This window comes from Somniosus microcephalus, chromosome 10 (assembly GCF_052327205.1).
Source record: "Somniosus microcephalus isolate GS21.2 chromosome 10, FLI_Smic_1.0, whole genome shotgun sequence".
Lineage (NCBI taxonomy): Eukaryota > Metazoa > Chordata > Chondrichthyes > Squaliformes > Somniosidae > Somniosus > Somniosus microcephalus.
This window is the reverse complement of record NC_140996.1, coordinates 166108747-166121611: the sequence shown is the minus strand read 5'-3', so window position 1 is coordinate 166121611 and position 12865 is coordinate 166108747. Positions and strand designations below refer to the sequence as shown.

Genomic DNA, 12865 nt, shown 5'->3' with positions numbered 1-12865 from the left:
TAAAAGAGGTAGCCATGGAAATAGTGGATGCATTGGTTGTCATCTTCCAAAATTCTACAGATTATGGAACAGTTCCTGCAGATTGGAGGGTGGCAAATGTACACCCACTATTTAAAAAAGGAGGGAGAGAAAACAGGGAACTACAGACCGGTTAGCCTAACATCAGTAGTAGGGAAAATGCTAGAGTCTATAAGGATGTGGTAATAGGACACTTAGAAAATATCAACGGGATTAGACAAAGTCAACATGGATTTATGAAAGGGAAATCGTGTTTGACAAACCTACTGGAGTTTTTTGAGGATGTAACTGGTAGAATAGATAAGGGAGAACCAGTGGGTGTGGTGTATTTGGATTTTCAGAAGGCCTTTGATAAAGTCCCACATAAGAAGTTAGTGTGCAAAATTAAAGCACATGGGATTGGGGGTAATATACTGGCATGGATTGAAAATTGGTTAACAGACAGGAAACAGAGAGTAGGAATAAATGGGTCTTTTTCGGAGTGGCAGGCGGTGACTAGTGCGGTACCCCAGGGATCAGTGCTTGGGCCCCAGCTATTCACAATATATATCAATGATTTGAATGAGGGAACCAAAAGTTTGGTGATGACACGAAACTAAGTGGGATTCTCAGTTGTGAGGAGGATGCAAAGAGGCTTCAAGGCGATTTAGACAAGTTGAGTGAGTGGGCAAATACATGGCAGATGCAGTATAACATGGATAAATGTGAAGTTATCCACTTCGGTTGGAAAAACAGAAAGGCAGAGTATTATTTTAATGGTGATCGATTGGGAAATGTTGATGTACAAAGGGACCTGGGTGTCCTTGTACACCAGTCACTAAAAGCAAAAATGCAGGTGCAGCAAGCAGTTAGGAAGGCAAATGGTATGTTGGCCTTCATTGCAAGAGGATTTGAGTACAGGAGCAAGGATGTCTTACTACAGTTATACAGGGCCTTGGTGAGACCACACATGGAGTACTTTGTGCAGTTTTGGTCTCCTTACCTAGGAAAGGATATACTTGCTATAGAGGGAGTGCAGCGAAGGTTCACCAGACTGATTCCTGGGATGGCAGGACTGTCGTATGAGGAGAGATTGGGTCGACTAGGCCTGTATTCACTGGAGTTTAGAAGAATGAGAGGGGATCTCATTGAAACGTATAAAATTGTGACAGGGCTAGACAGGCTGGATGCAGGGAGGATGTTTCCCCTGGCTGGGGGGTCTAGAACAAGAGGTCACAGTCTCAGGATATGGGGTAAGACATTTAGGACTGAGACGAGGAGAAATTTCTACATTCAGAGGGTGGTGAACCTGTGGAATTCTCTACCACAGAAGGCTGTGGAGGCCAAGTCACTGAATATATTTAAGAAGGAGATAGATAGATTTCTAGGCACAAAAGGCATCAAGGAGTATGGGGAGAGAGCGGGAATATGGTATTGAGATAGAGGATCAGCCATGATCATACTGAATGGCGGAGCAGGCTCGAAGGGCCGAATGGCCTACTCCTGCTCCTATTTTTCTATGTTTCTAAATGTGGTTTTCTGTAGTCTGGGTTCCAAAGCGCACAGGGAAGAGGGGAAACATCTGGAGCATCATCAGCCCATTAAGCTCCTTCCACTGTTCCCCTCAGATGGAACAGTTCTGGCTGTTGTCAATCATTTAAAAAGAACTTGCGAGAAAGTCATGCAAGATTGTGTTTTTGATCATCATAAAAACTTCCTCCTATAATGAAACAATAATCTTCCTGTGTTTTTAAACTCTGAAAACTTTAAATTTTCTACACAAAATGGAACATTCCTTAAAAACTTCAGATATATGTGCATGATCCTTCCTCAAACCAATGTCTATTTGACAATTTTGCTTATGGTGTAATATTTTGGAATGAAAAAAAGTCAACTCCCCAAAATAATGCTTTGAATGCTGTTGTATGTTTATCACATCCTCATAGAGTTATACAGCACAGAAAGAGGCCCTTCGGCCCATCGTGTCCGCGCCGGCCATCAAGCCCTGTCTATTCTAATCCCATTTTCCAGCACTTGGTCTGTAGCCTTGTATGCTATGGCATTTCAACTGCTCATCTAAATGCTTCTTGAATGTTGTGAGGGTTCCTGCCTCTACCACCCTTTCAGGCAGTGAGTTCCAGATTCCAACCACCATCTGGGTGAAAAAGATTTTCCTCAAATCCCCTCTAAAACTCCTGCCCCTTACCTTGAAACTATGCCCCCTGGTTATTGACCCCTCTACTAAGGGGAAAAGTTCCTTTCTAACTACCCTATCTATGCCCCTCATAATTTTGTACACCTTAAGCAGGTCCCCCCTCAGCCTTCTCTGCTCCAAGGAAAACAACCCCAGCCTGTCCAGTCTCTCTTCATAGCTGAGGCGCACCAGCCCAGGTAACATCCTGGTGAATCTCCTCTGCACCCTCTCCAATGCAATCACATCCCTCCTATAATGTGGCGACCAGAACTGCACACAGTATTCCAGCTGTGGCCTAACTAGCATTTTGTACAGCTCTATCATAACCTCCCTGCTCTTATATTCTATGCCTCGGCTAATGAAGGCAAGTATCTCATATGCCTTTTTAACCACCTTATCTACCTGTCCTGCTGCCTTCAGGGATCTATGTACATGCACACCAAGGTCCCTCTGATCCTCTCCTCCTATCCAAAGATGCACAAATATGGCAGCTCAAGGACACAGAGCCATTTGGAGGGATGAGTAAATCAGTGTCCACTTTTAATTCGGAGCGAAGACACAAGTTGAGGTGCCTTTGCTGGCACATATTTACTTGGAAATTGCAGGACAGACACATGCAGATAAAGCTGCTATGAAGATGCTATTTGCACTATTAAATACTGCTGTGAACGTCGCCCATACTAAATGTTACCATATCAAATAGAAGTGGTGCAGGACAAAGTTTGCTTCATAATAGGTACTTTATTTGTATCAATATTATAAAGCTGCTTATAGCTTTTAAATTATTTAAGGATGAAATGGTCCAGCAGAAGATAGGCATAAGAGCTTGCACAGGGATGATTCTTAATTATTTGTTAACGATTAGACACAGATAGAATTGAGCTGTTCGATAAATTTGTTCTTTATTCTGGATTTGATGTTGGTGTTTATATTTCTAGTGAAGTGAGGGCAAGAGCAATGAGGTGGGACTGAAGGAAGGCAATCAAATTGTGGTAGTAACGACAGTGATAATAAAGAGTGTGGAGCTGTTGGTGTATTGGGGTTGGGAAGGATGATTCAAGTAAAGCGCTCTTGGATGAGCTGCTGAGAGCTCTGGCAACTAGGGGCACTGGTGGCTGATGCTGCTCCTGCTCTTCCTTTTCCTCTTCTACATGCTCCCCAAGTCTGAAGAGGATTATCCTCGTCAGCCAGTAGCCAGCCTGTAACCTAATGGCCTGGTTGGAATAAAAACTGCTGCCAGAAAACCGGGCACAGATCCAGATGTTTGTGGTCGCAAACAAGCTGGATATTGACGGAGTGGAATCCCTTTCTATTCAGAAAGATGCCAGACTGGTGATGGGGAGCATGCAAGGCAATGTGGGTGCAGTCTATGGCGCCGTGGACCCTGGGGAACACTGCAATGCTGACGAAACCTAGTACTCTCTCGTCCTGGTTTCCTGAGGAAAGTGTCCTCCTGGCGTAGAGAGCCTTGGAGACCACCCTGATACAACGGTGGATCGCAAACTGGGTGACGTCATTGATGTCACTTACTGCTGCCTGAAAGGAGACTGTGTCATAAAAGTTAAGGGTCACGGTGACCTTGACAGCCACAGGTAGTGCTGTCCATGCCCTAGTTCAAGGCTTGTTGTGGCTGCAGCAAGTGACATAGCTCAGTGATACCCTCCTTTGTGAAGCTAAGGTGCCTGATGCATTGCTCCTCAGAGAGGTTCAGGTAGAAGTGCTCCTTGAAGATCCACTGTGGGTAGGCCCTCTTGCGCAGTGCCCTTCTCCCAGCTTCTCCTATTTTCTTTGCTGCTCTTCCTCATCCTCCAGCTCAAAAAGAAACCCTAATCAGACCATCCATGACTGCAGTAAAACTGTTTTGAAGGCAGCCAAAAACAGTCCCGCACCAGCAAAACCAGAAGTCAGAATTAAGTTTTATGAATCAGAAAACAGGTGTTTTTCTTACTTCTGGTGCACACTGAACGCCTACGAAGCGGCCTGATCCAATATGATGGGTGACATACTTTCTGTGCGGAATAAGCCGGCCATATGGATTCTTAGGCGCCCGTTTTGTGCCTGAAAAACGGGTGCGGCGCCAAAGAATTTCTAGGCCATGAAGTTTTTACCTAGCAACCTACAAGCAGCTTTGACTGATAGCTATGCTTTAAACTGACACCCTTCTCTACCAGAGTGCACTTAATCCAAACATCATGATGTCATCACACACGTGCCATGGTGTTGCAACACCTAAAGGTTTCAGAGTGATTTCAAACCACAAATATGGATTGGTTTTGTAACAGGTGTAAACTGGCTCTCCAAACCTGAAGTGAACTCAGTACGATTCATTCATAATTCACATGGTTACAAATATAATTGCAACCTTAGAGTCCACCTTTTACTTGAGAGTTCAATCTACCACTCGAGTTATAAGAGTACATAGATTTTTCAGATTAAGTGATCATAAGACTGCTATTCCAGTCCGCATGAAATTCAGTGAAAAAGTAGGCACAAACTATAAAGCGGAATTGTACCATTTTTTGTAAGTCTTTTGATGAAATGAACGAAGACAAGAATTTCAGTCCATATATTGCTCATTTAAAAAATTCTTACCTCTAATAATGTGAACCGTCCCTTGCTGTACTTGATTTTCTCCTGGGTAAGACGCAGCTCTCTGAAGTCAGGAAGGTCAGGGAATGGATCCAAGCGCCTAATTGCATGGTACAGGTTCTCATTGTCTCGATTAGTAATCACTAGATACTTCAGCAATTCTAGGGCCTGAAAGAGTTACAACTATAATTCACTAAATGTTTAAATCAACATTAAAATGGAGAAGTGCAATGATGCTAGATATAAATTTTTAACTGCAGTTTCAACAAGAAAAGTAAATCTGATAAAGTTAAGCCCATAAAACTTAAAACTGCAAGTAGTAAGCAGAGACGATATTATGAATCAGTGGCTCACCTGCTGGCGAATCTCTGGCTGTTCATGGACCAATGGTGTAAGTGTGCCCACGATGACATGAAGATGGCTTTCAAGTGCATCCCCACAGTGCTCCACAGCAGTTTGGCAAGTGACATTTAAAAGGTCACAACACAGAGAAAAACTACGCGTAGATACATCATCCATGTGTGATGGCCTAAAAAGAAAATTTACAATACATAAACTGAAACAATGATGTCTAAATATAAGACTTTGGGGTAAATTTTCGGTCTTCAGAGCAATCGGAGTACACACTGAGAATTCAGATGCCCCTCCCCCCACGATTTTGTATCCAACAACTCAAAACTAAAGTGGTAGAACCATTCACTAGACAAGCAGCTAAAAGGTTCTTCAGTAAAAGTGACTGATTCGCCAACATAACACCCAATAATGTGTTTGCTGTATGTTAAACACAGTCACTTGTCACAAATGTTTAAGAATTCTACATTTGAGAGGTATTGAGCTCGAGTGTGCTGTCGCAGTGACACCTGTAAATCTCCACAGGTGAGCTTCCGAATTTAACTGTGGTAACGAAGAGGTCTGAGAAGAAATCAGATTATTTCTCGTAGGAAGAGAATTTATTTAAAATACACAGGTAAATGAATCCACAAGTGTGTTACTCCTAGAAACATATTTTCGTCTCATCCCGTCACCTAGGAAATGGTGCCTGACTGAAGAAATTCAAGGAGAGGGTGAGAAAAAAAAAATTCAAACTGGCAAAAAAAATTCAATCCAACACTAGATGCTTCCTACATATGCATCAACACTGGTGTATTCACTTGTTTTTAGTTGATGCATTAGTTTTGATTTAATTAATTTTGAGCCCTGAATATGCTAGATTACAAAACATTAAACACTACATGCCAATATCAGGAGTTAGACAAAAGTAATTCTTCTAAATCTGATGGTTTGAACAACAGAATTTTCTTTGAAAAATGCAGCCAGGTGATCCAGCAATCCAAAGGCAGACTGACCAAGGTACTATTTTTGTCTCTACAACGCTTCACTCATTTGGATAACCGCCTATTAGTTATAAGTGATTATACAAGAGAAGAGAAAGAAGAAGCCAAAACTAACATAAATGTGACTATTACAGTGATTAATATTTTAAGAACAACCCGACACTTAAATGAAAAGAAAAACCTAGCCATTCTTGCTAAATGGATTGCCCAGTCTGGAAATGAGTGATCTAGACCAGGAAGGTTCCAGATTCAATCCCTTATCGGTGTTGAGTTAGTAGGTAGCTAGGAAAGCAGAAGAACATTAGCACCCTTGGGATAGGCAGGGGAAAACAACTAACAAAGGCTCCAGCTCCTTAATGCTATCCAGTGATCCCTGTTACAAAATGCATCAGGTGAAGACAGAATCTGGCTAAATTCCTCTCCAACCCCCACTCAATGGATTATTTGGCTCTTTGACACTCACACATATAGAATAGCAAGTTGCACACAATACCAGAGGCGTGGCTGGTGCTTATGGTACACCACAACAGCAAGAGTTGGCATCTTCATGAGAGGGGGAAGAGAAAATGTAATAACATTTATTTTTTAAAAAGCATTCTTTACTTGGTACAAGTCAAACAATGAACGTGTCTTAAAGGTAACAGAACCGTCAAAAGAATAAAGAATAAGAGAACTGACCGGCTGTTGATATGGTGGATCAGACTGTAGATGACATCACGAAGAACAAATGCCCACACTCCTCCCAGCCCATCCTTTATCTCTTTCAGCAGCAAGTTTACAAACAAATGATACATCATCAGGATTCGATGCTTTTCATAGGCACTGCTGTTGTCTGCTGCCTTCTTACATATCGCTAGCAAGATCTTTTGGATTGAATCCTGTTTGCAACACATTTCAGAAAGCTTGTAATAGTAAATATCTAAAATGGCTTCTTAAAAAAGTTGTGAGAGATTTTAAATTGAACACTGTGAATGAACCCAACATGGAACATTGTACAAATTAACTAATAGGGTCAAAAAATGAAAGGAAAATAAAGAAAGTCTAGTTTAGGAAAAAATGGAAGGACACTGAAGAAGAATGTAAGTTTGTCATTGATTAAATATTGACTCACAATGTGCAACCTCTTGAACATTCTTCTGTTAAAGTTGTTCAATGATACATTAATGAATTACAAAAGTATTTGAGAGATCGCACTGTTTAATGATTTAAACCCTGTTATAAGGAATCTGTCTTCTCAGTTAAAGGACAGTTCTCAATTAGTGAGAAAGATGGGAAGGTTACGAAGAATCCAGTTAGAATGTCCTACCGTACCAGCCAAAGAGGTGTGTGACTGTGAAGTGTATCAACCCATACCCCCCCCCCCCCCCCCACAACCCCTTCCTCCCCAAAAAGTGTAAAATAAATCAGTTATTTCTTACTTTAAGGATCAGGGCATAGATAACACCTTCAAAAAATACCCATAGCCCTCCCAGTGCAACCTTTATTTTCTTTATTAGCAAGTTTACAAATATTAGCACAAAATGTAGATGGAATAATAAACTTACAGGGTTTTTTGAAAGAATTGCAACAAGTGACTTAAGCTTCTCTTTGTGGCAGCTACTAATGTATTCCAATGTAGCTTTGATCACACAGGATGGGAAATAAGGTGGGTTAGGAGCAGGATCCATTGCCCTGTAAGAGGAAGACAAATAACAAAACAACAGTCTTAGATTTCTGAGCACATATACCCTGCTGCAGAAAAATACAGCTATGATTAATCATACATGTAACAACCAGATTCCTCATCCAAACAATTACAAGTTGATATGCAAGCTATGTCCATGTTTGGCTTGGACAACATCTTCACTATCTTGAAATGACAAGAGTTGAAACTGACGCTGATTATTTCAGGCTCTTTACAAATTCAACTCTTATTGGCCAACAAATATTCAAGGGAATGATAGATAAAATCAACAACTTGGACTGCTCGTCCTCTCCCACAAACTTAAACTGAAAAATCAACTAAAAAAGCTCTGTGCACAGATTAGGAAATTTTTAAAAATCTATTTAAATTCAAATACAGAAATACAATTAAACAAACTTTATTGTTAGGCCTTGTATAAATGTATGCTCTACTCAATAAACCTAGTGGTTTGTACAGCAAATACAGTGACTGACACTGAAGGGTTAAATAAAAACCAGTCAGATTTCTCAATTCAGCCCAAAAAACTAAAATGATCATAACTATGTTGAAAAAACCCAAACGAGACATATGGAAGCGGGCACTCGTGATACTACTATAGTTTCAGAAGAAGCATCTGCAACTTAAGTATGTTCATGTTATTTCTTTGAAGAATGAGAATTGTTATGTGAGAACAGATGACAAAAGTTGCTTCTCATGGTGGTATAACACTCTAGGGATGCTGGTAAGCTACTACCCAGTTATTAGTCTCATTAGTATTAAATAGCTTCAAATCTCCATTCGTTTTCTTACCCAGCAAACTTCACCAACTCTACACCGTCTGCTGCATCTTGGTCAGGAGGGTCATACAGGGTATTGAGCAGCTCTACAACAATCTCTGGCAAGTTGTTGTGGCTCAAATGGTCAATCTGCTTTTTTTTTAATAAAAAAAGAGAAATAGCAACATTAAATAACATCTCAGAAATTGTGTTTTTACACCGAACATGCTCAGAACAAATAAGATTGCTTCCCTGAAAGAAAATGACAGAGAATGACTTAACTGCATCTATTATTTTCTGAACTATTTCCTGTTCTCTATGATAAACCATGATAAGCCCAAATTGGTCTGTGGCAATACATTTAATACGTGGGGTTACGGGGATAGGGTGGGATATGTGTTGGTGTAGGGGTTACGGGGATCGGGTGGGATATGTGTCGGTGCAGGCTCGATGGGCTGAAATGGCCTCTATCTGCACTGTGGGGTTTCTGTGATTTCTGTGATTAAATACAGATTACTTGAAACTGCAAACTCCCAGAGGCTACATTGGTCTATCATAGCCACAACAAAGACAGGAAGCAATTAATGTATTTCTGCACACAAACTGCTGCACATCATCTCACAGCAACACAGAATGGTAGGATAAAGGTTCATATCGTTAGTGATTTACAATTTCAACTAGAAGCTGAGAAGCAGAGGCAAAGTTATTTTTATTGTGACGTCTAGGTGCAAGACAAAGGCTACTAGTACCACCTAGGCTGAAGAGAAAGAACTCCCATGAGCTATATGCATTCATGATGCCATACAATTCCGCAGGTTTATCTAATGAGTACTCCAGTGCCACAGACCAGGTGGTCACGGGCTTAATCCCCAGTCCGTGCAGTTAGTTGATATCACCTGGGGCGACGATACAAGTGGCCTCAGTTACCATTCTTTATCACTATCCAGTGATCCCCTGCTGGAAGTACACTAGATGGATGGCAGGTGAAAACTGGATCAGGCTGTAGTCCATGTGTGGCTTATACTTAATAACCAAATGGGCAAGGTATCAGGGTACATCCAGCACCCATGAACAGTATACTAAGAATCAGTCAACATCTTCTGGAGTGCAGAGGAGGAAGGAAAAGAAAACAGGCAAGAAAAAAATTCAAAAGAGTAGGATGTCCATTTGTAGCCTGCAGTATGTAGGCTTAAGGGAAGCTGAGGGAGAAGAAAAATTTAAGTTTTGAGATACTGGAGAAGAATGAGTTAGAATGAGAAATGTTGTGATGGGTCTTAATGTCAACACAGCAAGGATGGAGGGAAGAGTGCGTAGGATCGTGTATGTGGAGTTCTGGATGAACAAGAGGGAGAAAAAAAATACAGTGTGAAATTATAAGCAGTTTCTTGTGGGCTTGTGGCCAAAAGGAAAAAAACCTGAAAGAACCTGAAAGGTAGGTTCAATTTATTTTATTTCAGGAGCCTAACCTAGGTGGAAAAGGTTCCAGGACAGGAGGCGGCAGTGAAAATACAACACCAGAAAACAGGTAGGTGACTGGTTGGTGAGTACTTTCACAAACTTGTTCTAAGTAGAATTCAATAATTAAGCTAAATCGTAGTAAATAAAAGGGTATTGTAAGGGTTAAGTCATGGAAGGGCAGCTCGGACCCGTGCCATGCTCCTCCTGTGCCATGTGGGAAATCAGGGACACTCTCCCTGACAACTATGTGTGCAGGAAGTGTGTCCAGCTGCAGCTCCTAGCGGACCGCATGGCGGCGCTGGAGCTGCGAATGGACTCACTCTGGAGCATACGCGATGCTGAGGATCTTGTGGATAGCACATTCAGTGAGTTGGTCACACCGCAGGTAAAGGCTAACTCAGACAGTAAATGGGTGACCAAAAGGCAGGGTAAAGGCAGGAAGGTAGTGCAGGAGTCGCCTGCGGTCATCTCCCTCCAAAACAGGTTTACCGTTTTGGGTACTGTTGGGGGAGATGACTTATCAGGGGAAGGCACCAGCAGCCAGGTTCAGGGCACCATGACTGGCTCTGCTGCACAGAAGGGTGGAAAAAAGAGGGATAGGGCTATAGTGATAGGGGATTCAATTGTAAGGGGGATAGATAGGAGTTTCTGCGGCCGAGACCGAGACTCCAAGATGGTATGTTGCCTCCCTGGTGCAAGGGTCAAGGATGTCTCGGAGCGGGTGCAGAGCATTCTGAAGGGGGAGGGGGATCAGCCAGTTGTCGTGGTACATGTAGGTACCAACGATGTAGGTAAAAAGAGGGAGGAGGTCCTACAAGCTGAATTTAGGGAGTTAGGAGCTAAATTGAAAAGTAGGACCTCAAAGGTAGTAATCTCTGGATTGCTACCAGTGCCACGAGCTAATAAGTTTAGAGAGAGTAAGATAGATAAGCTAAATACGTGGCTTGAGCAGTGGTGCAAGGGAGAGGGATTTAAATTCCTGAGGCATTGGAACCAGTTCTTGGGGAGGAGTGACCTGTACCAAGGGGACGGTCTACACCTGAACTGTGAGGGAGCCGATGTCCTCGGGGTAATATTTTCTAGGGCGGTTCGGGAGGATTTAAACTAATTTGGCAGGGGGATGGGAACCTAGGTAGTGGAAAAGAGGGAAGTCATATGAAGTCAGAAATAGATGGTAGAAAGGTGAGAAGCAATAAGCAAAGGAGAGAAACACAAAGGGCCAAACTAATTCATAATGAGAGTGTGAAAAAAGCAAGCCTGAAGGCTTTGTATCTTAATGCTAGAAGCATTAGGAACAAGGTGGATGAATTAGTTGTGGAAATAGAGGTAAACAAGTATGATTTGATTGGGATTACAGAAACGTGGCTGCAGGGTGGGCAAGGCTGGGAACTTAACATCCAGGGATATACAATATTTAGGAAGGATCGGCAAAAAGGTAGGGGAGGTGGGGTAGCATTGCTGGTAAAGGAGGGGATTAATGCAATGGAAAGGAAGGATATTAACACGGATGAAACGGAATCTGTATGGGTAGAAATGAGAAATAGCAAGGGGAGGAAAACGTTAGTGGGTGTGATATATAGGCCTCCAAATAGTAATATGGAGGTGAGGGAAGGCATAAAAAGGGAAATTAGAGAAGCGTGCGATAAGAGCACAGCTGTCATCATGGGTGACTTTAATTTACATATTGATTGGACTACCCAAATTAGTAAAAATTCTGAGGAGGAGGAATTCCTGGAATGTTTTCGGGACGGTTATCTGGACCAATATGTCGAGGAGCCGACTCGAGATCAGGCCATTTTAGACTGGGTATTGTGCAATGAGAAGGGACTTATCAGCAATCTTCTTGTACGAGGCCCCTTGGGTCAGAGCGATCATAATATGATCGAGCTCTCAGTCGAGATGGAGAGTGAGGAAATTGAATCAGAGACTAAGGTCCAGAACTTAAATAAAGGGAATTACGAGGGTATGAGACGGGAATTGGGTAAGATTGATTGGGTGGTGTTTCTGGGGGGATTGACAGTGGATAGACAATGGCAAGCATTCAAAGATAGAATGGAAGAATTCCAGAACATGTTTATACCGGTTTGGCATAAAACTAAACCTAAAAAGGTGACTCAACCGTGGATAACGAGGGAAATTAGGGACAGCATAAAATCAAAAAAAAGGGCATATCAACTGGCAAAAAAAAGCACCAGACCGGAAGATTGGGGGCAGTACAGGATACAGCAAAAGAGGACAAAGGGATTAATCAGGAAGGGGAAAATAGAATACGAAAGTAAACTTGCAGCAAACATAAAGACAGACTGCAAAAGCTTTTATCGGTATATCAGGAGGAAAAGACTGGTAAAATCCCAAGTCGGTCCCTTGCAGTCCGATTCGGGAGAATATATAATGGAGAATAAGGAAATGGCAGACCAATTAAACTCATACTTTGGTTCTGTATTCACAAAGGAGGACACAAATAACCTCCCAGGAATATCGGCAAACATAGGGACTAATGAGAGGGAGGAGCTGACAGAAATTAGTATCTCTAGGGATATGGTGTTGGGTAAGTTGAGGGGACTGAAGGCCGACAAATCCCCGGGGCCTGATAAACTACATCCTAGGGTACTTAAGGAGGTGGCCCTGGAGATAGCAGATGCTCTAAGGATCATCTTCCGGAACTCCATTGACTCGGGAACAGTACCCGTGGATTGGAGGGTAGCTAATGTTACCCCAATATTTAAAAAGGGGGGTAGAGAGAAAGCAGGGAATTATAGACCAGTAAGCCTTACATCGGTTGTGGGCAAAATGCTAGAGTCCATTATTAAGGATAAAATAGCGGAGCACTTGACAAATGGGGAAAGGATCGGAC

The 12865-nt window shown here is 42.2% G+C and overlaps 1 protein-coding gene across 2 annotated transcripts in view; it reads right to left on the bottom strand.

The window, feature by feature from the left end:
- Positions 1-12865, bottom strand: part of atm (ATM serine/threonine kinase) — a 206445-nt gene that overhangs the window by 99751 nt on the left and 93829 nt on the right. The window contains exons 27-31 of one of the 2 annotated variants that reach the window (XM_085999094.1): positions 8588-8706; positions 7659-7785; positions 6793-6992; positions 5135-5309; positions 4784-4948 (exon numbers count right to left, since the gene is read on the bottom strand). In XM_085999094.1, coding sequence (XP_085855220.1) covers positions 4784-4948; positions 5135-5309; positions 6793-6992; positions 7659-7785; positions 8588-8706 — 786 coding nt within the window. The remainder of the gene's footprint in view (positions 1-4783; positions 4949-5134; positions 5310-6792; positions 6993-7658; positions 7786-8587; positions 8707-12865) is intronic. The other variant, XM_085999096.1, reaches the window with a different exon arrangement.